This window comes from Bombina bombina, chromosome 6, assembly GCF_027579735.1.
Source record: "Bombina bombina isolate aBomBom1 chromosome 6, aBomBom1.pri, whole genome shotgun sequence".
In the NCBI taxonomy this organism is placed as follows: Eukaryota; Metazoa; Chordata; class Amphibia; order Anura; family Bombinatoridae; genus Bombina; species Bombina bombina.
In genome coordinates, this window is record NC_069504.1 from 878096854 (window position 1) to 878123617 (window position 26764).

Here is a 26764-nt window from a genome sequence, read left to right on the forward strand (position 1 = left end):
TCTCGCTCAGCTATTCTCACAGGCAGCCTTAGGTTCTATACCAATTTACATAAATAAAAAGAGAGAAGTGCTCAACCTGGGAACGAACAATAATAATAGCTTGTTCTGTGGCTAGTTACCACCCAAGAAGCAGCCTCTTTTTGCTCAACATGTGCCTTTCACAGAGAAGAACTTTCTTGAAGCATATCAGTCTGATCCTGACTTCAAAGTACAGTCCAGCCCGAAATACCAGGCAATCCCTCTCTTAACAAGAGAAACTGCAAAACCCCAGATGTACGTTTCAGCCTATTGTGGGCCTTGTCAGTGAGGTGCAGCCATGTACCTCTAGGCACACTGAGCAACGGGTCCACGTCTGGATTCCCGCATCACACTTAGGGAGACTTCCCCAAGTGTCATAATTTGCATAAATAAAAAGAGAAGTGCTCAACCTGGAAACGAACAATAGCATAATAGCTTGTTCTATGGCTAGTTACTACCCAAGAAGCAGCCTCTTTTTGCTCAACATGCGCCTTTCACAGAGAAGAACTATCCTGGTCTAAAAGAGGCTGCTCCTGGGTGGTAAATCGCCATAGAACTAGCTAATGAGCTGTTGTTCATTCCTGGTAGAGCGATTCTCTCTTAGAATGCCAATTAATATGACCCTGGGGAAGTCTCCCTATGGGTAATGGGGGAAACCAGACATGGACTCCTTGCCCATTGTGCTTAGAGGAATGTGGCTGCACCTCACTGACGAGGCCCATAGGAGGCCAAAACGATCATCTGGGGTTGTCATGTTCCTTGTTCAGAGGAGAATTGCCTGGTATTTCGGGGCTGGACTGACCTTACTTGGTGGGATCAGATTGATATACTTCAGGAAAGTTTTCCTCTGTGAAAAGCACACTGGTCTAAGAGGCTGCTCCTGGGTGGTAAATCACCATAGAACTTGCTAATGAGCTTTTGTTCATTCCTGGTAAAGCGCTTCTCTCTTTGTATGTAAATTAATATGACCCTGGGGAAGTCTCCCTATGGATGATGGGGGAAACCAGACGTGGACTCCTTGCCCAGTGTGCTTAGAGGAATGTGACTGCACCTCACTGACGAGGCCCATAGGTGGCCGAAACAATTTTCTGGGGTTGTCATGTTCCTTGTTCAGAGGAGAATTGCCTGGTATTTCGGGGCTGGACTGACCTTACTTGGCAGGATCAGACTGATATACTTCAGGAAGATTTTCCTCTGTGAAAAGCACACTGGTTTAAAAGTGGCTGCTCCTGGGTGGTAAATCGCCATAGAACTAGCTAAGAGCTGTTGTTCGTTCCTGGTAAAGCGCTTCTCTCTTTGAATGCAAATCTATACCAATTTAGCCTTTAATCTAAATACCATCTGGCATGGCTGGATGGTCAGGATATTGGCTTAACCGTTATTTGTTTATTAGCGTGCCATTTATACTGATCTGACAGGAATATTTGATATACAGGTGAAAAAGGTTTTTTTCTACCACAAGACAAGATGAATAGACCTAAAGGAGTTTGCCCCCAATCCGGGATCAGACCCAGTGGGCACTGAATCTCTCTGTTTGCCTTCAAACATGGATACGAGATTTCCCAGATAGGCTACGGACATAGTATCTCAGGGTTACTAAATAGAATTCATACCTTTCCTCCCGGAGGCAGGTTCCTCCTCTCATATTTATCTGCAGGCCAGATAAGTGTGGCATTTTTTAAGTGCATTTGGGACCTTTCTTCTCTGTGAGTGATAGCTCCAGTTTCTGTAAAATAACAGGGTTGAGAATTCTATTCATTCATGTCCGTGGGAATTTTCGGTCCTATTCCCTTGGTTCGATTCCATCTGAGAGTTCTGTTATGCATGCTCAGATTGTGGAACGGGGATCATGTGGATCTGTTTCAGAGGATAGATCTAGATAGACATAGGATTTTCTCCCGTGGTGGTTTTCTCCGGACCATCTGTCTCAGGGCACACGTTTCCGGAGACCTTCCTGGGTAATAGTGACCACTGACGCCAGCCTGTTGGGCTGAGGACTATGGACTCGGGAGGAGTCTGCTCTCCTTATAACCATCTTGGAGTTGAGAGTGATCTGCAATGCTCTGATGACTTGGCCTCAGTCGTCTTTAGCCTAGGTTATCAGGTTCTAGTTTGATAGTTTCACCTTTAGTGGTTACACCTTAGTGGGTACATCAACCACTTGGGAGGAACTTAGAGTTCCTTAACCATGATGGAGGTGGCGTGGATTGTTTAGTGGGCGGACGCTCACAATTGCTGTCTATCTACTATCCACTTCCAGGAGTGGGTACTGGGAGCGGACTTCTTGAGCAGTCACATTTCATTCTAGAGAGTGAGCGCTCCTCCCAGAGGTGTTCTTCAGGTTAACCCTCAAATGGGGGGTGTTGGAGTTGGATCAGATGGCAAGCTTCCAAGGTATGTTTAAAGGTCACGAGATTAGCAGGCTGCCCTGATAGATTTTGTGGCTTTTCCTTGGGTTTTCAATCTGTCATACCTGTTTCCTCAGTTTGCTCTCCTTTCACGAGTCATTGCTTAGCTCAAATGGGAGAGAGCATCAGTAATTTTAATAGTTCCTGCATGGTCTAACAGGATCTGGTATGCACACCTAGTGGAGATGTCATTTCTTGGAGGTTGTCCCTGAGGAAGGACCTTCTAACTCGGGCTCCTTTCCTTCATCCAAATCTCGTTTCTGTCGCTGTCTGCTTGGAGATTGAAAACGTAATTCTGTATAAGCGGGGCTCGGTCATTGAGAACATGTTTCAGGCTTGCAAGCCTGTTACTAGAAAGATTTTCCATAAGGTATGGCGTTAATACCTTTTTTTGGTGTGAATCCAAGGGCTTCTCTTGGAGTAGGGTTAGGATTCCTAGGATTTTGTCTTTTCTACAGGAAGGTCTGGAGAAGGGTTATCTTTTTGTTACTCAAATGTCTGGCGGATGTGCCAGATGTTCTATCCTTTTGTCAGGCCCTGGTCAGACACAGGACTGTGTTTGTCTGCTGCTCCTTCTTGGAGCCTTAACCTTGTTCGTAAGGTTTTGCAGTAGGCTCCGTTTGCCTTTGCATTTCATAGATATTAAGTTATTATCTTGAAAGTTTTTTTTTGTTGCTTTTTGCTGTCCCTTCTGCTCTGAGAGTTTCTGAACTCTCGGCTTTGCAGTGTGATTTGCCTCATCTTTCATGCTGATAAGGCGGTTCTTCGTACGAAGTTGGGTTTTTCTCCCTAAAGCGGTTTCAGATAGAAATATTAATCAGGAAATTATTGTTCCTTCTCTTTGTCCTAATCCTTCTTCTCATAAGGAACGTTTGTTGCACAACCTGGATGTTGTGCGTGCTGAAATTCTGCCTACAGGCAACTAAGGATTTTCGCCAGTCCTCTGCCCTGTTTGTTTCTCAGGAAACGTAAGGGTCTACGACTTCTATTTCTTTATGGTTGAGAAATATAATTAGTTTTGCTTATGAGTCTGCTGGTCAGCAGTCTCCTGAGAGAATTACAGCTCATTCCACAAGGGCTGTTTCCTCTTCTTGGGCCTTCAACAATGAGACTTCTGTAGACCAGAGTTGCAAGACTGCAACTTGGTCTTCTCTGCATTCTTTTTTACGTTTTACAGTTTTGATACTTTTGCCTCAGCTGAGGTTTCTTTTGGGAGAAAGGTTCTTCAAACGGTGGTGCCTTCTGTTTAGGTCTGCCTGTCTTGTTCTCCCTCTCTAGTCATATGTGTGCTCTAGCTTGGTTCCCAACTGTAATTTAGGACGTTGTGGACTCACCATATCTTAGGAAAGAAAAATAAATGTATGATTACCTGATAAATGTATTTATTCCCTGGTAAGGTGAGTGCATGACCCCACCCTTTTTTTAAGACCGTTATTTTGACTAAACGTCAGGCACCTTTACACTTTTTGTATTATTCCTTTTTCCATTTCCCTTCGGTCGAATGACTGGGGTTTGTGGGAAGGGAAGTGATGCTTAACAGCTTTGCTGTGGTGCTCTTTGCCTTCTCCTGCTGGCCAGGAGTTATATTCCCAACAGTAATTGAGGACGTCGTGGACTCACCAAATCCGGAAAGGAATTTATCCGGTAAGCATAAATTTTGTTTTTGGCCTCTCTTGGGAGTGTTGGGCATGTACAGTTTTTACACAAAACTAAGTGGTTTAATATTCCTTTGAAAATAGAGAATTTCTGAAAGCTGCAGGGGGTTGAAAAAATCTTAGAGCCTGAAAGTGATACAGACTCCCTAGGCTATTATAGTATGCAGGAAGTTCACAATTCATCACACGGGTCTTTATGCAAAACATGGTCTAGCTGAGCACGGAGAGGTGCGTATTGTCTGCTTAGCAAAGCATTTTACAATTAAAATACCGCCCCATAGCTAACCCCAACCAACCTTGGAGGATTTAGCCTGGCATTTCAAAGGGACTTAAAACCCCAAATTATTCTGTTATGATTCATTTGAAAACAACTTCCCAATGTACTTCTATTATTGTTTTCTTAGTTTTATTGTTATCCTTTGTTGAAAAACAGGACAATAAGATCAAGAGTGTGCACATGTCTGTAGCACTATATGGCAACAGTTTTGCAAGAATGTTGGATATTAGCCAACTCTATTTCCTGTCATGTAGTGCTCCAGACATGTGCACGCTACCTATCTAGATATCTCGTCAACAAAGAATAACATAAGAATGAAGCAAAATTTGATAATAGAAGTAAATTGGAAACTTATTTTTTTAAATTTGTGTTATCTGTATGATTCATGAAAGAAAAATGTTGGGTTTCATGTCCCTTTAAATGTATTGGTTACAACAGTCAGTCAACGTTATCTTTACAGTGCAAATATGACTTGACTACCACAGTAAACTTCCTCCTCAAATGCTTGATGCCATTTCTCAGACATATAAAGTATCAGACAATAGCTGACTGCACTACCTGGGGTGCTGGATAAGGCTGACACCGAAGATCCAACAGTCCAGACGAGCAGAGGAGTGGAAGAAGTATAATAATATTACTACCTTCTAACATAGCAGACTCTTATAAAGTCTCATAAAGCACTTCCAGGGTTAGATACTAAATATTTCCAATTCTAATAGTCAGACTGGTATTTCAGCCAATCATGGCTGCCACCCAGACACACCCCTTCTGTAAACATTTTATTAAAATCGGATTACTATTTTTTTTATTGAGAGCTAGAAGAACGGACTGCTTCATGACCTGGGGTTATTAGCAGGTATGGTGCTAATGTCCTTTCAGAGCCCTTACATTGGAGTGGCTCTTGTAGTGTTTACTGAGCTTAGTTTTGCATCAGAATCAAACACAGGGAAGTTGTATTCATTACATGCAGCCATTCTTGTGTGTGTTGCAGCAGGTTACTCACTGTTTGCTGAGACAAAGCAATAGGGTTCAAACATAGTCCTCGTCGCCAAAATGTAGTGTTTGTAAATCCAGGTGGTTTAGAAATCTATCTGACACAGAGTCCATTTATACAGCAACTAACTACACACTTTATTTCCTGGTTCCTCACTCCAACAACACTGTCCCCGCCCCTGCTTCTTTGCAACAATTATATACATTTACAAGTCAGAGCACAAACTAGGAAGAAAGCATTATATATTATAATATCACAACAAACACCATAGCTCTCAGATCTCATCTGTGTGTTGTCTTGGGATAAGGGGTGTACAGAAACAGAAATCCCTCATCTGTCCCACTCTTTGGAGCGTTGGGCAACCTCTTTGTCAACACGCTATAAATGATTTATTCCATGAGTAGAGGATTTTGGTTTCTGGGGAAATGATGTCCGCTGGTCTCTTGTGTTTGTATTAACAAATAACTTCATTCTTTAGATCTGTCTAAAAGGAAAAGTTCACATTTTCAAGTACCTGAACATTGAAGCTTGTAGTAAACCTATGTCAGACCTGGGAGGGTTTGAGAAGCTCAGCCGTCCTACAAGCTTTACTACATGGTAAGTTGAAAGTTTTACATCTTTAAGAGACAAAACTTTTTTTTCTTTTTTTTCCCTTTCTTACATGATTCCGATAGAACATGCACTTTCAAATGTACTTCTATAATCATTTTGTCTTTGTTTTCTTGTTATCCTTTGTTGAAAAGTAGGAAGGTATGGTCAGGCGTGTGCACGTCTCCATCGCTATGTAGCAGCAGTTTTGCAACAATGTTATACATGAGCAAGAGCACTAGATGGCAGCACTATTTCCTTTTACTGTATGTAGTGCACCATACATGTGCACACTACATAGCTAGATATCTCTTCAACAAAGAATAACATGAGAATGAAGCAAATTTGATAACAGATGTAAATTGGAAGCTTTTTTAAAAAAAATTCTATTCTCCATCTAAACCCTAAAAGAGAAAAAAAATGGTTTTCATGTCCCCTTAAGTAAATTTATATGTATAAATCCTTTGTCTTTTTCTAGTAATTTCCGAGTTGCTTGCCTTACACAAATGATGATGATGAGAAATGGCTGATAGCCATGAAATGTACCCATTATTCTATTACTTCATATGTCTTATTTTAGTTTTTCTTTATATGTATCGGAACATTATCTGCATTAAATTATTAAATGCATTGCTATTTACTTAGAAAAAGTTGCAGAGTTTTGTATTCAAAGGCCACACCTCTTGAAAATAGCAGTGGCCAATTTGGGACAGGTCTAAATAAGCTGCACATATCAGCAATCACTCTCCAGCATGTAGAAGGCAAGAGTTCTGAATTCCTCAAAGCTTATAGGGGGTGCAGGGTTTTGAAAAAAGTACAATTTTCAGTTAGGTTATTTTGGCTAAAGAATTTTTTTTTTTTTTAAAAAAAAGTGCGTTATATCCTTGCATTTTTTTTTACAATTGATAATTTTCTGAATGATTAAGGGGTAGAGGTTGCCTGTGATTTGCTGTCTGATGTGTGCCGCCTTTACACATGGCAATCTATAGGGCTTGTGATCTCAAATGCTAAGGTTGCAAGTGATGTGGAATATGATGGCATATTACAAATAAAGGTGATGATGACGGTAACACACAGTCATGCAAACATCTTTTCACTGTCTGTTTATACAAAGCTGTCACAGAAAAATGTATTAATATATCTGCTCCTCCCACATTTACGTTGCTCCGGTTTTGCTTTTACTCTCTGACAGTTTAATAATGCTTTACATCCGCTGATACTAATGAAACCCTTAACATGATGTAGCTCTGCTTATTTATTGCTAAGTTCATTAAAGGGACACTGAACCCAAATTTGTTCATTTGTAATTCAGAAAGAGCATGCAATTTAAGCAACTTTCTAATTTACTCATGTTATCAATTTTTCTTCGTTCTCTTGCTATCATTATTTGAAAAAGAAGGCATCTAAGCTTTTTTTTTTTTGGTTTCAGCACTCTGGACAGCACTTTTTTTATTGGTGGATGAATTTATCCACCAATCGGCAAGGACAACCCAGGTTGTTCACCAAAAATGGGCCGGCATCTAAACTTACATTCTTGCATTTTAAATAAAGATACTAAGAGAATGAAGAAAAATTGATAATAGGAGTAAATTCGAAATTTGCATAAAATTTCATGCTCAATCTGAATCACGAAATTAAATTTTTGGGTACAGTGTCCTTTAAAATACCACTACAGCCCCATGCTGTTGCAGATATTGTCAGTCTTCAGAATATATTTGTCTTGTATAAGGGTTTTTAGCTTTATACAAAACTTAACAATTGATATGTTGCACTTAATATTGGTTTAATTAAATTTCCCTTTTTTCTGATGATACTATTATATAGCCTGATTGGTGAAATTAACTGCATAATTCTGAATTGTGATACAGCGTTTGATTCTTTTTAATCCGTTACAAAATGATTACCATGATGTGCCCCAGAGAAGATGTCTATATTTTCAAATAATGTAGTTCTGCTCATGTCTGGTGTAATGGTCTTGAATCAAACAAAGAATAACAGAAGTGACAGATCCCTTTAAGTGTCAGGGAAATTTCTGTAGTTTTATAGATAACACTTCGTACATGATTCATGTGAGACACTTTGTATTATTCTAATAGTCTGATTAAAATGCATAGAAGTAAATTTATGTTCACAGGGCATTCAATGGGTGAACCTTTCTGCTTTTTGTAGACTTATAAATCACCACAGATGACAAAAGGTTCCTGCCCTGCCTCTAACCCCTGCTCAGTGGTTTGGTCTAATTAACAGGGACCATCTATTCTTTTCTTTTTTATTTAAAACTATACATAATATAGAAAAGCTTATGTTTTTAGTTTTCTGATTTGTATAGAAACATTAGCTATAAAATGCCTCCTTAGCCTTTTCAGTTGAAAGGGGAAGCAGACTCAAAAATTCATATGTGTGAGTGTGTGTATATGTATATGTGTGTGTGTGTGTGTGTATATATATATATATATATATATATATATATATATATATATATATATATATATACACAATATCGCAAGGTGTTCTGGTGCCGCGATGTGTTTCTAATTTAAAAAACAAATCCAGTGTTGCCCTTGTTCTGGTAAGAGGGCGAACTTTGGAAAAGAGCGAACCATGTCACTTCCTGTGATGTTACATCAGCTGTTTCACAAATTTTGGACCTAATGCGCATGCATGCCAGCGTCATCACATACCTGGCTGCATACGTCACTGGTAAAATATTTAGAGCTGTGAAATTACGGAACCCTTTCTAGAGCGCATGCGTGGGATTTTATATCACAAATGGTGTGCTCATGGAAAGCTGTTTATTCGGCTCCTCAGCAATATTCGGAACTCCGCCCCTCACTGCAACTACTCTAATTACTACTAATACTACTCTAAAGTGGAGTCTCCGTGCTCGTGCATGACAAACAGCTGTTCTCTTTGTTAATCAACCAATAGATTTACTGCTGCAACAAATGTTTTCTCCCTTCAATGTCATTGTGTTTCATACAAGAGCACGGAGACTCATCTTTAGAGTAGTTTTATTAATGGGAGTAGTTGCAGTGGGGGGCGGAGTTCTGAATATTGCTGGGGTGCCAAATAAACAGCTTTCCATGAGTGCACCATTTGTGATGCAAAATCCCACTCATGCGCTCTAGAAAGGGTTCTTGAATTTCACAGCTCTAAATATATTCCCAGTGACGTATGCAGTCAGGTATGTGATGACGCTGGCACACGTGCGCATTAGGTCCAAAATTTGTATAACAGCTGATGTAACGTCACAGGAAGTGACATGGTTCGCTCTTTTCCAAAGTTCGCCCTCTTACCAGAACACCCTTATTAGTGAGCAATAAATTCCTAGGTATTAGTTGTACTCAAACATGTACTTCCTGTTAGATTCACTTTAAATTTAAAAGGGCATTAAGCCCTGCATTTGTTTGTGTGTAAAAACTGCTTGTCCCACGCTCCCTAGTTAACTGAAAAGCAAATTCTGTAGCCTACAAATGCTGTGAATCAAATAGCAGGTTTAAGCAATTTGCAGCATTTTATAAACATTAGGATAATCTTGCTTTTTAGCCTCTCTAGGAAATGGGAGCCAAAGTACAATTTATACATAAAAGCATTTTTAAAGGGACAGTTTTAAGCAACTTTCCAATTTATTTGTTATCAAATTTTGCTTCATATTCTTGGCATCATTTGTTGAATAGTAGGCGCCACACATATGAAGAGCCAATAACAAGAGGCATATATGCAGGGCCGCCATCAGGGGGTGACAGGGGTGACTCCTGTCAGGGGCCCAATGGGCCAGGGCACCCCATGAGGCAAGAACTATTTTTTTTTATTTTGTCAGCCACCAGAGGGTACTACATCAGAGTGCTATTGAGTGTGGGAAATGTCATTACAAGGAGTAAAGCATTAGCATTTGAGAGGATTTCTGAGTGTGCACTAAACCACTATGCACAGTGTGAGACAGACTTGGCACTTCAGTTTGTACAGTGTGTGCCTGAGTCAGATGGCAGATCACTTTATTTGCAGAATAAGTAGGACTTACTTAGTAAATGTTTTTTATTTATTTGTGCAATTTTGGATTGTAACTTCAGTGTGGTAGTAGTTGTATGGTGGGGCCAGGGGTCAATAAAACACTTTTATTTTTTGCATTATAAAGCAGTGTATTTATGATTATTTGACAATGCTGTAGAAATTCTATATTTAAAGCCATGTTGTTTTTTTTAATTAAAAAATAAAATAATAAATATATATATATATATATATAATTACATTCCAGTTTACTGCCCCTTTATGCAAGGACTTTCCAGGTGCAAGACTGCATTTTACGTCTACATAAAATGTTATACTGTTAGACTAAGATTGCTCACTGTTGGAAATGATACAGGTTAAATTAACACTGTTCAGTTTACACTACAGCTGACTTAATTTTGAAATACATACAAACAAGTCTAAATCCTGAATTTAACCAGATCTAATGGTATGAGACTGTGTACCACAGCTTATGGTTCCACCAAGACCATATAGAGTACAGCATTTTCAAAATCCATAAGTACAGCTGACAGATGGGAACATTTGTACATCATATTTGAAGTGGTGCTCTTGGTTGGGGAAAAACAAACATATGTCAACCTTTCAAAAAGTACTTTTCTTCATCTAGCCATCTACCCAGATCATTAATGTACAATTTTGAATTCACAGAATTATTTTTGTTTGCACATTTACAAATATGATTCTTTAAAACGTGATCTGTTAATTTCTGCAACATTTTTTTCTCATGCATGTCACACACTGTTGATTTAGGGGATGCAATGTGCAGAAATGTTACCTCCTGTGGGTGTCTGTGTTTGTCTTTGTGCTTTTGTTTGTGTCTCTAAGTGTGTATGTATTTTTTTTCTGTGGGTCTCTCTGTGAGGGTGGGTGTGTATGTCTTTGTGCATTTTCTGTGGATGTCTGTGAGGGTGGGTGTGTATGTCTTTGTGCTTTTTCTATGGGTGTCTCTTTGAGGGTGTGTATGTATGTATTTGTGTGTTTTCTGTGGATGTCTCTGAGGGTGTGTGCTTATGTCTGTATTTCTCCAACATAGGTGTGTCCGGTCCACGGCGTCATCCTTACTTGTGGGATATTCTCTTCCCCAACAGGAAATGGCAAAGAGCCCAGCAAAGCTGGTCACATGATCCCTCCTAGGCTCCGCCTACCCCAGTCATTCTCTTTGCCGTTGTACAGGCAACATCTCCACGGAGATGGCTTAGAGTTTTTTAGTGTTTAACTGTAGTTTTTCATTATTCAATCAAGAGTTTGTTATTTTCAAATAGTGCTGGTACGTACTATTTACTCAGAAACAGAAAAGAGATGAAGAATTCTGTTTGTATGAGGAAAATGATTTTAGCAACCGTAACTAAAATCCATGGCTGTTCCACACAGGACTGTTGAGAGCAATTAACTTCAGTTGGGGGAACAGTTTGCAGTCCTTTGCTGCTTGAGGTATGACACATTCTAACAAGACGATGTAATGCTGGAAGCTGTCATTTTCCCTATGGGATCCGGTAAGCCATGTTTATTACGATTGTAAATAAGGGCTTCACAAGGGCTTATTTAGACTGTAGACATTTTTTGGGCTAAATCGATTGATATTAACACTTATTTAGCCTTGAGGAATCATTTATTCTGGGTATTTTGATATAATAATATCGGCAGCCACTGTTTTAGACACCTTATTCTTTAGGGGCTTTCCCAAAGCATAGGCAGAGTCTCATTTTCGCGCCGGTGTTGCGCACTTGTTTTTGAGAGGCATGGCATGCAGTCGCATGTGAGAGGAGCTCTGATACTTATAAAAGACTTCTGAAGGCGTCATTTGGTATCGTATTCCCCTTTGGGTTTGGTTGGGTCTCAGCAAAGCAGATACCAGGGACTGTAAAGGGGTTAAAGCTTAAAACGGCTCCGGTTCCGTTATTTTAAGGGTTAAAGCTTCCAAAATTGGTGTGCAATATTTTCAAGGCTTTAAGACACTGTGGTGAAAGTTTGGTGAATTTTGAACAATTCCTTCATGTTTTTTCGCAATTGCAGTAATAAAGTGTGTTCAGTTTAAAATTTAAAGTGACAGTAACGGTTTTATTTCAAAACGTTTTTTGTACTTTCTTATCAAGTTTATGCCTGTTTAACATGTCTGAACTACCAGATAGACTGTGTTCTGAATGTGGGGAAGCCAGAATTCCTATTCATTTAAATAAATGTGATTTATGTGATAATGACAATGATGCCCAAGATGATTCCTCAAGTGAGGGGAGTAAGCATGGTACTGCATCATTCCCTCCTTCGTCTACACGAGTCTTGCCCACTCAGGAGGCCCCTAGTACATCTAGCGCGCCAATACTCCTTACTATGCAACAATTAACGGCTGTAATGGATAATTCTGTCAAAAACATTTTAGCCAAAATGAACCCTTGTCAGCGTAAGCGTGGATGCTCTGTTTTAGTTACTGAAGAGCATGACGACGCTGATATTAATATCTCTAAAGGGCCCCTAACCCAATCTGAGGGGGCCAGGGAGGTTTTGTCTGAGGGAGAAATTACTGATTTAGGGAACATTTCTCAGCAGGCTGAATCTGATGTGATTACTTTTAAATTTAAATTGGAACATCTCCGCATTTTGCTTAAGGAGGTATTATCCACTCTGGATGATTGTGAAAATTTGGTCATCCCAGAGAAACTATGTAAAATGGACAAGTTCCTAGAGGTGCCGGGGCTCCCAGAAGCTTTTCCTATACCCAAGCGGGTGGCGGACATTGTTAATAAAGAATGGGAAAGGCCCGGTATTCCTTTCGTCCCTCCCCCCATATTTAAAAAATTGTTTCCTATGGTCGACCCCAGAAAGGACTTATGGCAGTCAGTCCCCAAGGTCGAGGGAGCGGTTTCTACTTTAAACAAACGCACCACTATTCCCATAGAGGATAGTTGTGCTTTCAAAGATCCTATGGATAAAAAATTAGAAGGTTTGCTTAAAAAGATGTTTGTTCAGCAGGGTTACCTTCTACAACCCATTTCATGCATTGTCCCTGTCACTACAGCCGCATATTTCTGGTTTGATGAACTGATTAAGGTGCTCGATAGTGACTCTCCTCCTTATGAGGAGATTATGGACAGAGTCAATGCTCTCAAATTGGCTAATTCTTTCACTCTAGACGCCTCTTTGCAATTGGCTAAGTTAGCGGCTAAGAATTCTGGGTTTGCTATTGTGGCGCGCAGAGCGCTTTGGTTGAAATCTTGGTCGGCTGATGCGTCTTCCAAGAACAAGCTACTAAACATTCCTTTCAAGGGGAAAACGCTGTTTGGTCCTGACTTGAAAGAGATTATCTCTGATATCACTGGGGGTAAGGGCCATGCCCTTCCTCAGGATCGGCCTTTCAAGGCAAAAAATAGACCTAATTTTCGTCCCTTTCGTAAAAACGGACCAGCCCAAGGTGCTACGTCCTCTAAGCAAGAGGGTAATACTTCTCAGGCCAAGCCAGCTTGGAGACCAATGCAAGGCTGGAACAAGGGAAAGCAGGCCAAGAAACCTGCCACTGCTACCAAGACAGCATGAAATATCGGCCCCCGATCCGGGACCGGATCTGGTGGGGGGCAGACTCTCTCTCTTTGCTCAGGCTTGGGCAAGAGATGTTCTGGATCCTTGGGCGCTAGAAATAGTCTCCCAGGGTTATCTTCTGGAATTCAAGGGACTTCCCCCAAGGGGGAGGTTCCACAGGTCTCAGTTGTCTTCAGACCACATAAAAAGACAGGCGTTCTTACATTGTGTAGAAGACCTGTTAAAAATGGGAGTGATTCATCCTGTTCCATTGAGAGAACAAGGGATGGGGTTCTACTCCAATCTGTTCATAGTTCCCAAAAAAGAGGGAACGTTCAGACCAATCCTAGATCTCAAGATCTTAAACAAATTTCTCAAGGTCCCATCGTTCAAGATGGAAACCATTCGAACTATCCTTCCTTCCATCCAGGAAGGTCAATTCATGACCACGGTGGATTTAAAGGATGCGTATCTACATATTCCTATCCACAAGGAACATCATCGGTTCCTAAGGTTTGCATTCCTGGACAAACATTACCAGTTCGTGGCGCTTCCTTTCGGATTAGCCACTGCTCCAAGGATTTTCACAAAGGTACTAGGGTCCCTTCTAGCTGTGCTAAGACCAAGGGGCATTGCAGTAGTACCTTACCTGGACGACATTCTGATTCAAGCGTCGTCCCTCCCTCGAGCAAAGGCTCACACGGACATCGTCCTGGCCTTTCTCAGATCGCACGGCTGGAAAGTGAACGTGGAAAAGAGTTCTCTATCCCCGTCAACAAGGGTTCCCTTCTTGGGAACAATTATAGACTCCTCAGAAATGAGGATTTTTCTAACAGAGGCCAGAAAGACAAAACTTCTGGACTCTTGTCGAATACTTCATTCCGTTCCTCTTCCTTCCGTAGCTCAGTGCATGGAAGTGATCGGGTTGATGGTAGCGGCAATGGACATAGTTCCTTTTGCGCGCATTCATCTAAGACCATTACAACTGTGCATGCTCAGTCAGTGGAATGGGGACTATACAGACTTGTCCCCAAAGATACTAGTAAATCAGAGGACCAGAGACTCACTCCGTTGGTGGCTGTCCCTGGACAACCTGTCACGAGGGATGACATTCCGCAGACCAGAGTGGGTCATTGTCACGACCGACGCCAGTCTGATGGGCTGGGGCGCGGTCTGGGGATCCCTGAAAGCTCAGGGTCTTTGGTCTCGGGAAGAATCTCTTCTACCGATAAATATTCTGGAACTGAGAGCGATATTCAATGCTCTCAAGGCTTGGCCTCAGCTAGCGAGGACCAAGTTCATACGGTTTCAATCAGACAACATGACGACTGTTGCGTACATCAACCATCAGGGGGGAACAAGGAGTTCCCTAGCGATGGAAGAAGTGACCAAGATTATTCTATGGGCGGAGTCTCACTCCTGCCACCTGTCTGCTATCCACATCCCGGGAGTGGAAAATTGGGAAGCGGATTTTCTGAGTCGTCAGACATTGCATCCGGGGGAGTGGGAACTCCATCCGGAAATCTTTGCCCAAGTCACTCAACTATGGGGCATTCCAGACATGGATCTGATGGCCTCTCGTCAGAACTTCAAAGTTCCTTGCTACGGGTCCAGATCCAGGGATCCCAAGGCGGCTCTAGTGGATGCACTAGTAGCACCTTGGACCTTCAAACTAGCTTATGTGTTCCCGCCGTTTCCTCTCATCCCCAGGCTGGTAGCCAGGATCAATCAGGAGAGGGCGTCGGTGATCTTGATAGCTCCTGCGTGGCCACGCAGGACTTGGTATGCAGATCTGGTGAATATGTCATCGGCTCCACCTTGGAAGCTACCTTTGAGACGAGACCTTCTTGTTCAGGGTCCGTTCGAACATCCGAATCTGGTTTCACTCCAGCTGACTGCTTGGAGATTGAACGCTTGATTTTATCGAAGCGAGGTTTCTCAGATTCTGTTATCGATACTCTTGTTCAGGCCAGAAAGCCTGTAACTAGAAAGATTTACCACAAAATTTGGAAAAAATATATCTGTTGGTGTGAATCTAAAGGATTCCCTTGGGACAAGGTTAAGATTCCTAGGATTCTATCCTTCCTTCAAGAAGGATTGGAAAAAGGATTATCGGCAAGTTCCCTGAAGGGACAGATTTCTGCCTTGTCGGTGTTACTTCACAAAAAACTGGCAGCTGTGCCAGATGTTCAAGCCTTTGTTCAGGCTCTGGTTAGAATCAAGCCTGTTTACAAACCTTTGACTCCTCCTTGGAGTCTCAATTTAGTTCTTTCAGTTCTTCAGGGGGTTCCGTTTGAACCCTTACATTCCGTTGATATTAAGTTATTATCTTGGAAAGTTTTGTTTTTAGTTGCAATTTCTTCTGCTAGAAGAGTTTCAGAATTATCTGCTCTGCAGTGTTCTCCTCCTTATCTGGTGTTCCATGCAGATAAGGTGGTTTTACGTACTAAACCTGGTTTTCTTCCAAAAGTTGTTTCTAACAAAAACATTAACCAGGAGATTATCGTACCTTCTCTGTGTCCGAAACCAGTTTCAAAGAAGGAACGCTTGTTGCACAATTTGGATGTTGTTCGCGCTCTAAAATTCTATTTAGATGCTACAAAGGATTTTAGACAAACATCTTCCTTGTTTGTTGTTTATTCAGGTAAAAGGAGAGGTCAAAAAGCAACTTCTACCTCTCTCTCTTTTTGGATTAAAAGCATCATCAGATTGGCTTACGAGACTGCCGGACGGCAGCCTCCCGAAAGAATCACAGCTCATTCCACTAGGGCTGTGGCTTCCACATGGGCCTTCAAGAACGAGGCTTCTGTTGATCAGATATGTAGGGCAGCGACTTGGTCTTCACTGCACACTTTTACCAAATTTTACAAGTTTGATACTTTTGCTTCTTCTGAGGCTATTTTTGGGAGAAAGGTTTTGCAAGCCGTGGTGCCTTCCATTTAGGTGACCTGATTTGCTCCCTCCCTTCATCCGTGTCCTAAAGCTTTGGTATTGGTTCCCACAAGTAAGGATGACGCCGTGGACCGGACACACCTATGTTGGAGAAAACAGAATTTATGTTTACCTGATAAATTTCTTTCTCCAACGGTGTGTCCGGTCCACGGCCCGCCCTGGTTTTTTAATCAGGTCTGATAATTTATTTTCTTTAACTACAGTCACCACGGTACCATATGGTTTCTCCTATGCTATTATTCCTCCTTAACGTCGGTCGAATGACTGGGGTAGGCGGAGCCTAGGAGGGATCATGTGACCAGCTTTGCTGGGCTCTTTGCCATTTCCTGTTGGGGAAGAGAATATCCCACAAGTAAGGATGACGCCGTGGACCGGACACACCGTTGGAGAAAGAAATTTATCAGGTAAACATAAATTCTGTTTTTTCTGTGGGTGTCTCTGTGAGAGTGTGTATATGTCTGTGTGTTTTCTTTGATGTCTCTGTGAGGGTGTGTGTATGTATGTCTGTGTTTTCTGTGGTTGTGTGTGTGTATGTCTTTGTGTGTTTTCTGTGGGTGTCTGTGTGTGTGTCTTTGTGTGTTTTCTGAGTCTATCGGTGTTTCCTTGGGTGTATGTGCAAGTTTGTGTGTGTGTGTCCATTGTCTGTTCCTTTTTAGAACATTTGACCTTACTACTGATTATTCACATCTTCCTACCGTCTTTGAGACTGAGACCTTTCCGGAAGTCACCAATCCACTACTTAACCTTTAAATTATTGTGTAGTGCTGTTGTCATCATATAGTTGGCATCTTCCTTAATCAGAACTCCATACTTTGTCTTGTAAATCTCCTTTTTTGACAAAACTGTAGTCTACCTCATTACTTGTCAGGTCAATGTAAGAAGTGCAGAGTGTCTGTGTGGATGTCTGTGTCTGAGTGTGTTTCTTTGCGTGTCTGCTAGAGTGTCTATATGTGAATCCTTATGTGTGAGTGTGTGTTTCAGTGTATGAGGGCGTCTGTGTATTTCTGTGTTTGTGTGTTACTACCTTTACAACATTTCCAAGTTTGACTACACTTAAGAATAAAGTGCATATAAGTTTTAGTCACTTGGTCAAAAATTGCACATGTCAAAGGGGGGGGGCTGATTAAAGGTTAAGTCAGGGGCCCCAAAATTTCTAGTGGCGGCCCTGCATATATGTCTAGCCACCAATTAGCTGCTAGCTTCCCTGTAGTGCATGACTGCTACTTACCCTATCTAGGTTTTCTCTTCAAAGGATACAAAATATTTTTTTAAATGTTTAAGGGCTGCTCTTCTATATACACAATAGAAACATTTGCAGTAGAGTTTATTTATGAAATAAACATTTTACAGTAAATTTTACTTTTTGAGTATATTTCTAATTATGTAAAATTCAAAAACTAGAATACATTTTGATTACTTAGTTTGCCTGCTTTTTCTGTAATTTAATTCTGAATATTGTAGCATTTGTACTACCTCTAGCGCAGGGGTATCAAACTCAATGTATCTGGGGGCCACAGGACCAAGTGTTCTTTGCCCATGGGGGCCGCTTGAACTGAGTAAGTGCTAGATATACTAGGAACTGGAAGTGACATTTACCCAAGTAGTAGTGCATGGTAGGAGTTGTAGCCCACAACAGACTTACACAATTGTCTACATTTATTTTGTAAATGCCAAGTGAAGTGATCTTTCTGGAACTGTATAACAAATGTTAAAAGTGACATTTATCCAAGCAGTGCATTGTGGGAGTATACATTGGACGCTTGTATTTATATTTATCTTGTTAGTGCCTATATAGAACTTTAACTAGTTACACTTCTTAGAACCCTAAAAAAAATTGACAGCCTAAATTAAGGGACACTGAACCCAAATTTTATATTTCGTGATTCAGATAGAGCATGAAATTTTAAGCAACTTTCTCATTTACTCCTATTATCAAATTTTCTTTATTCTCTTAGTATCTTTATTTGAAATGCAAGAATGTAAGTTTAGATGCCGGCCCATTTTTGGTAAACAACCTGGGTTGTCCTTGCTGATTGGTGGATACATTTATCCACCAATAAGAGTTCTGAACCAAGAAAAAAGCTAAGATGCCTTTTTTTCCAAATAAAGATAGCAAGAGAACGAAGTAAAAATGATAATAGGAGTAAATTAGAAAGTTGATTAAAATTGCCTGCTCTATCTGAATCATGAAAGAGAAAATTTGGGTTCAGTGTCCCTTTTAATGGTTTATCTATTAAACAAGGGAGGGCCATATGAAACTATCTTGGGGGCCACAAATGGCCCCAGGGCCTGTACTTTAAAACCACTGCTCTAGAGCAGTGTTGTTTTTCAACTCTGGTCCAATCGGCAGTGCTAGTTGCACAACCCAGCTTTAATTGTTTTGTCACACAACCAATCTCTCACATCCCTCTGGGAAGTTTAATTCTGTGCTGACTTTTTTGTTTTGTTACATAGCTGTTTTATAGTTGCAGTATTGAAATGTTCTTTTATAGGTGGCTGTTTCAACAGACAAAAGCACCTCGCACCCAAGTATAATTTATCTGTCCCTGCAACATTCTGTAAAGTGATTGTCTAGAGCTTGTTAGAAGCTCATTTATATCTGTCCCAAGTTGCCCACAGAAAATGTTTTAAGAGGTGTGTCTCTGAACTGCTCTTTATTTGCAAAACATTGTACATTTTACGAACACAATTGCAGCATTAACTAATATTAAAACTTTTAAATGCAATGTTTATTTACTGATATATGCTATGCACATTTATTTTAGATAAAAGCTCTTTCATTGTCTTCATAACTGATGTATATGGTGAGGTTGGCTGTGATCCTGCTATATTGTCACACATGTGCTTCCCTTGTATCACTACCCTATGAACCTGTTTCACGTCAGTCATGTCCCTATCCTGCTCCATTTCATTCCATGTCTGGTCAGTCTCACAGATGATATTTATTCTGCACGGCCGTACGGAGGGCTTGATTCTGGCTTCAACAGTGTGGACAGTGGAAGCAAGAGGTGGTCAGGCAATGAGGTGAGTGTCCCATCAGCCATTTTCCTCAGTCGGTAATCACATATGACCTGTATACAACATTGACTAACAGCAGCAGTGCTATCCTAACCTCACAAACCATCAAGCAAAGGGCGGACACCTCTAACCTTGTTGTTTTTCAGTCTGCAGATGAATTCTCAGATCTTTCCTTCAGAATAGCTGGTCTGGGGAGAGATACACGGCAGCTACGGGAAAAGCAGAATGGAGGTAAGAATGCCTGTTGCTCAGCAGTCGGCAATTATCGCTGCCAAACTATGGCCTTCTTTATGCTATGACATTGTGTTTGACTGCAAAGTAAACTATGCTAAAGACAATTGCATGTACATTGAAGGTTAGAAGGCCCAGCCCCTGAGTTGCCGTCTGATATAGAATGTCAACAAGATGCACTTGTGATTGTATATGATAGAACGTGGGGAACAGTTATGATAGAATATATGAGAATGAGAAGAAAATCTGAAGAGTATGTTTAAAGGGACATTCTTTTGTAATAAAATTACCGTCTGAATCATTAAAGGGACATTCTAGTAAAAGTTATCACTGGTTTAGTGTTAACATTTGTCTCGACACGTGCATGTGAAGCATAGCTAGATATTCTCAGTGCACCAATAATTGAAATACTGCAGCTGCTCAGAGCACCAGTGGGGCTTCTATGTCAGCAATTAACATTGCCAGTTAGTACAAGCACCTTAGGCTCACTGAGCAAGTGCTGTGTTTCAAATGCTTGTACATGGTGCATACTGAAATACACTTATTAAGCAGCTCTAGCTTTTATTAGAAGCATTTGTGCTAATACATGTATATTACAAAAATGCTTCTATTCAAGACTGAAATGCATCCAATTTTGGCTGGAATGTCCCTTTAAAGTTTAATTTGTACTTCCCTTTTACAGTTACATTGACAGTGAGCAATCTGCTTCTAGGGCAGAATTGTAGAAAGTTTAATTCCTTTTTTTATTTATTTTGATCAGTTTAAAGCGTAACCTTTCTTTCACAGAGCAAGATACTTTAAAGGGACAGTACACCCTAAATATTTCTTCCCCATTAATTTGTTTCACTAATTGACTAAAATGCAAGTCAATAGATAATAAAGAAATAGCCCTGAGATAAGGGTGTTGTCTGCAGAGGCTTAGATAAAAGGTAAATCACAGAGGTAAAAAGTATATTGATTTAACCATGTTGGCTGTGCAAAACTGGGGAATGGGTAAGAAAGGAATTATCTATCTTTCTCTTGTTAAGTGTGTTCGTCCACGGGTCATCCATTACTTATGGGATATATTCTCCTTCCCAACAGGAAGTTGCAAGAGGATCACCCAAGCAGAGCTGCTATATAGCTCCTCCCCTCACATGTCATACCCAGTCATTCTCTTGCAACCCTCAACAAAGAAGGAGGTCGCGAGAGGAGTTGGAGTTTTTACTTAATTATTCTTCAATCAAAAGTTTGTTATTTTAAAATGACACCGGAGTGTGCCGTTTTTTGTATCTCAGGCAGTATTTGGAGAAGAATCTGCCTGCGTTTTTCTATGATCTTAGCAGACGTAACTAAGATCCGCTGTCTGTTCTCGACATTCTGAGGAGTAGCGTAACTTCAGAAAGAGGGGAATAGCATGCGGGGTCCCCCGCAAATGAGGTATGTGCAGTACATTATTTTCTGGGAATGGAATTGACTAAGAAAATACTGCTGTTACCCACATGATGTAAGTACAGCCTTAAATGCAGTAGTAGCGACTGGTATCAGGCTGATAAATGTATGCGCAGTTGAGTTATTTTCTAGGGACTTGAATTTGACTGAGAAAATACTGTTAATACTGAAATAATGTTTAAGCCTTATCTGCAGTGGAAGCGACTGGTAGCAGGCTTAGTGATAACTTTGCATGACATTCAAATTGTTGTTTTTAAAACGTTTACTGGCATGTTATTCGTTTTGTGAGGTACTTTGGTGATAAATCTTTTTGGGCATGATTTTTTTCCACATGGCTAACTTATTTTCTGCATAGAAACCGTTATATCAGGTCTCCCACTGTTGTAATATGAGTGGGAGGGACCTTGTTTTAGCGCCTTGTTGCACAGTTAAAATTCTAGCACAGTCTTCCTGTTTCTTCCTCCTTGATCCAGGACGTCTCTAGAGAACTCAGGGGTCTTCAAAATAAGTTTTTGAGGGAGGTAATCAGTCACAGCAGATCTGTGATAAAAGCGTTAAATCTTAATTTGATATCCGTTTTTGGGTATTGAGGGGTTAATCATCCTTTTGCTAATGGGTGAAATCCTCTGCTAATTAATACATTTCTCGTTAAGAATTGTTCACTATAACTGAATTAGTTTTCTTTGTTATTCAACTGTGTTTTTAAAAGCGCTGCAGCGTTTTTTATATTGCTTGTAAACTTATTGAAAGTGATTTCCAAGCTTGTTAGCTTCATTGCTAGTCTGTTTAAACATGTCTGATACAGAGGAATCTGCTTGTTCATTATGTTCAAAAGCCGATGTGGAGCCCAATAGAAATATGTGTACCAATTGTATTGATATTACTTTGAATAAAATTCAATCTGTACCGATAAAGAAATTATCACCAGACAACGAGGGGGAAGTTATGCCGTCTAACTCTCCTCACGTGTCAGTACCTGCGTCTCCCGCTCGGGAGGTGCGTAAGATTGAGGCGCCAAGTACATCAAGGCCCTTACAAATCACTTTACATGATATGGCTAATGTTATGAAAGAAGTATTATATAATATGCCCGAATTAAGAGGCAAGCGCGAAAGCTCTGGGTTAAGGACAGAGCGCTCTGATGACACGAGAGCCATGTCCGATACTGCGTCACAATTTGCAGAACATGAGGACGGTGAGCTTCATTCTGTCCGTGACGGTTCTGATCCGGGGAGACCGGATTCAGAAATTTAAAATTTTAAATTTAAGCTTGAGAACCTCCGCGTGTTACTAGGGGAGGTGTTAGCGGCTCTGAATGATTGCGACACGGTGGCAATCCCAGAGAAATTATGTAGGTTGGATAGATACTATGCGGTACCGGTGTGTACTGACGTTTTTCCTATACCAAAAAGGCTTACAGAAATTATTAGTAAGGAGTGGGATAGACCCGGTGTGCCCTTTTCCCCTCCTCCTATATTTAGAAAAATGTTCCCTATAGACGCCACCACACGAGACTTATGGCAGACGGTCCCTAAGGTGGAGGGAGCAGTTTCTACTTTAGCCAAGCGTACCACTATCCCGGTGGAGGATAGCTGTGCTTTCTCAGATCCAATGGATAAAAAATTAGAGGGTTACCTTAAGAAAATGTTTGTTCAACAAGGTTTTATATTGCAGCCTCTTTCATGCATTGCGCCTGTCACGGCTGCAGCGGCATTCTGGTTTGAGTCTCTGGAAGAGGCGATTCGCACAGCACCATTGGATGAGACTTTGAGCAAAGTTAGAACGCTTAAACTGGCTAATGCGTTTGTTTCGGATGCTGTAGTGCATTTAACCAAACTTACGGCTAAAAATTCCGGATTCGCCGTACAGGCGTGCAGGGCGCTATGGCTTAAATCCTGGTCAGCAGATGTAACTTCTAAGTCTAAACTACTTAACATTCCTTTCAAAGGGCAGACCTTATTCGGGCCCGGCTTGAAGGAAATTATTGCTGACATTACGGGAGGTAAGGGCCACACCCTTCCTCAGGACAGGGCCAAATCAAAGGCCAAACAGTCTAATTTTCGTGCCGTTCGTAACTTCAAGGCAGGAGCAGCATCAACTTCCTCCGCTCCAAAACAGGAAGGAACTACTGCTCGTTACAGACAGGGTTGGAAAGGCAACCAGTCATGGAACAAGGGCAAGCAGGCCAGAAAGCCTACTTCCGCCCCTAAGACAGCATGAAGACAGGGCCCCCTCTCCGGAGACGGATCTAGTGGGGGGCAGACTTTCTCTCTTCGCCCAGGCCTGGGCAAGAGATGTACAGGATCCCTGGACGTTGGAGATTATATCTCAGGGATACCTTCTGGATTTCAAAACTTCTCCTCCACAAGGGAGGTTTCATCTGTCAAGGTTATCAACAAACCTAGTAAGGAAAGAGGCATTTCTACAATGTGTACAAGACCTCTTAGTGATGGGAGTGATCCACCCAGTTCCGCGAACGGAACGAGGACAAGGGTTTTACTCAAATCTATTTGTGGTTCCCAAAAAAGAGGGAACCTTCAGACCAATCTTAGACTTAAAAATCTTAAACAAATTCCTAAGGGTTCCATCGTTCAAGATGGAAACCATTCGGACCATCCTGCCCATGATCCAAGAGGGTCAATATATGACCACAGTGGACTTAAAGGATGCCTACCTTCACATACCGATTCACAAAGATCATTATCGGTACCTAAGATTTGCCTTTCTAGACAGGCATTACCAGTTTGTAGCTCTTCCCTTCGGGTTAGCTACGGCCCCGAGAATTTTTACAAAGGTTCTGGGCTCACTTCTGGCGGTACTAAGACCACGAGGCATAGCGGTGGCTCCGTACCTAGACGACATTCTGATTCAAGCGTCAAGTTTTCAAAATGCAAAGTCTCATACAGAGATAGTTCTAGCATTTTTGAGGTCGCATGGGTGGAAAGTGAACGTGGAAAAGAGTTCTCTGTTACCGCTCACAAGGCTTCCTTTTCTGGGGACTTATAGATTCTGTAGAGATGAAGATTTACCTGACGGAGTCCAGGTTATCAAAGATTCTCAATGCTTGCCGTGCCCTTCACTCCACTCCAAGCCCATCAGTAGCTCAGTGTATGGAGGTAATCGGCTTGATGGTCGCGGCAATGGACATAGTGCCATTTGCGCGCCTGCATCTCAGACCGCTGCAACTATGCATGCTAAGTCAGTGGAACTGGGATTACTCAGATCTGTCCCCTTTGCTAAATCTGGACCAGGAGACCAGAGATTCTCTTCTCTGGTGGTTGTCACGGGTTCATCTGTCCGAAGGAATGACCTTTCGCAGACCAGATTGGACGATTGTAACAACAGATGCCAGCCTTCTAGGCTGGGGAGCAGTCTGGAACTCCCTGAAGGCTCAGGGATCGTGGACTCAGGAGGAGAAACTCCTACCAATCAACATTCTAGAATTAAGAGCAATATTCAATGCTCTTCTAGCTTGGCCTCAGTTAGCAACACTGAGGTTCATCAGGTTTCAGTCGGACAACATCACGACTGTGGCTTACATCAATCATCAAGGGGGATCCAGGAGTTCCCTAGCGATGTTGGAAGTCTCGAAGATAATTCGCTGGGCAGAGTCACACTCTTGCCACCTGTCAGCGATCTACATCCCAGGTGTGGAGAACTGGGAAGCGGATTTTCTAAGTCGCCAGACTTTTCATCTGGGGGAGTGGGAACTACACCCGGAGGTATTTGCTCAACTGATTCGTCGTTGGGGCAAACCGGATCTGGATCTTATGGCATCTCGCCAGAACGCCAAGCTTCCTCGTTACGGATCCAGGTCCAGGGACCCAGGAGCGGTGCTGGTAGATGCACTTGCTGCCCCTTGGGTTTTCAACATAGCTTATGTGTTTCCACCTTTTCCGTTGCTACCTCGACTGATTGCCAGGATCAAACAGGAGAGAGCATCGGTGATTCTGATAGCGCCTGCGTGGCCACGCAGGACCTGGTATGCAGACCTAGTGGACATGTCGTCCTGTCCACCATGGTCTCTACCTCTGAGGCAGGACCTTCTAATTCAGGGTCCTTTCAACCATCCAAACCTAATTTCTCTGAGGCTGACTGCTTGGAGATTGAACGCTTGATTCTATCAAAGCGTGGGTTTTCGGATTCGGTTATTGATACATTGATACAGGCTCGGAAACCTGTTACCAGAAAAATTTACCATAAGATATGGCGTAAATATTTATATTAGTGTGAATCCAAGAGTTACTCATGGAGTAAGGTTAGGATTCACTAAAGGGACAGATTTCTGCTCTGTCTATTCTTTTACACAAGCGTCTGGCAGGGAATCCAGACGTCCAGGCTTTTTGTCAGGCTTTGGCTAGGATTAAGCCTGTGTTTAAGGCTGTTGCTCCTCCGTGGAGCTTAAACTTGGTTCTTAAAGTTCTTCAGGGTGTTCCGTTTGAACCCCTTCATTCCATCGATATTAAGCTTTTATCTTGGAAAGTTCTGTTTTTGATGGCTATTTCCTCGGCTCGAAGAGTCTCGGAGTTATCTGCCTTACATTGTGATTCTCCTTATCTGATCTTTCATTCAGACAAGGTAGTCCTGCGTACTAAACCTGGGTTTTTGCCTAAGGTTGTTTCTAACAGGAATATCAATCAAGAGATTGTTCCATCTTTGTGTCCTAATCCTTCTTCAAAGAAGGAACGTCTTTTGCATAATCTAGACGTGGTCCGTGCCCTGAAGTTCTACTTACAGGCAACTAAAGATTTTCGACAAACTTCTTCCCTGTTTGTCGTTTACTCTGGACAGAGGAGAGATCAAAAGGCTTCGGCTACCTCTCTCTCTTTTTGGCTTCGTAGCATAATACGTTTAGCCTATGAGACTGCTGGACAGCAGCCTCCTGAAAGAATTACAGCTCATTCCACTAGAGCTGTGGCTTCCACTTGGGCCTTTAAAAATGAGGCCTCTGTTGAACAGATTTGCAAGGCTGCAACTTGGTCTTCACTTCATACTTTTTACAAATTTGACACTTTTGCTTCTTCGGAGGCTGTTTTTGGGAGAAAGGTTCTACAGGCAGTGGTTCCTTCTGTTTAATGTTCCTGCCTTGTCCCTCCCTTCATCCGTGTACTTTAGCTTTGGTATTGGTATCCCATAAGTAATGGATGACCCGTGGACTGAACACACTTAACAAGAGAAAACATAATTTATGCTTACCTGATAAATTTATTTCTCTTGTAGTGTGTTCAGTCCACGGCCCGCCCTGTCTTTTTGAGGCAGGTTCTAAATTTTAAATTATAACTCCAGTCACCACTGCACCCTATAGTTTCTCCTTTCTCGTCTTGTTTCGGTCGAATGACTGGATATGACATGTGAGGGGAGGACCTATATAGCAGCTCTGCTTGGGTGATCCTCTTGCAACTTCCTGTTGGGAAGGAGAATATATCCCATAAGTAATGGATGACCCGTGGACTGAACACACTACAAGAGAAATAAATTTATCAGGTAAGCATAAATTATGTTTTTTAGACCATGAAAATGTTGGATTAGACTGTCCCTTTAAAGGGACAGTTTACTCAAAAATGTTCTCCCCTTTAATTTGTTCCCAATGATCCACTTTAGCTGCTGGAGTGTATTAAATTGTTTACAAGTATTTCCATTACCCTTTATATTG

At 41.6% G+C, this 26764-nt stretch overlaps 1 protein-coding gene across 1 annotated transcript in view; it reads left to right on the top strand.

Moving 5' to 3' along the window:
- The window catches only part of LRCH4 (leucine rich repeats and calponin homology domain containing 4), a 260683-nt gene that overhangs the window by 146899 nt on the left and 87020 nt on the right, over nt 1-26764 (top strand). Inside the window, exons 6-8 of the mRNA XM_053718358.1 lie at nt 5831-5949; nt 19359-19455; nt 19596-19680. Of these exons, the coding sequence (XP_053574333.1) occupies nt 5831-5949; nt 19359-19455; nt 19596-19680 (301 nt within the window). The remainder of the gene's footprint in view (nt 1-5830; nt 5950-19358; nt 19456-19595; nt 19681-26764) is intronic.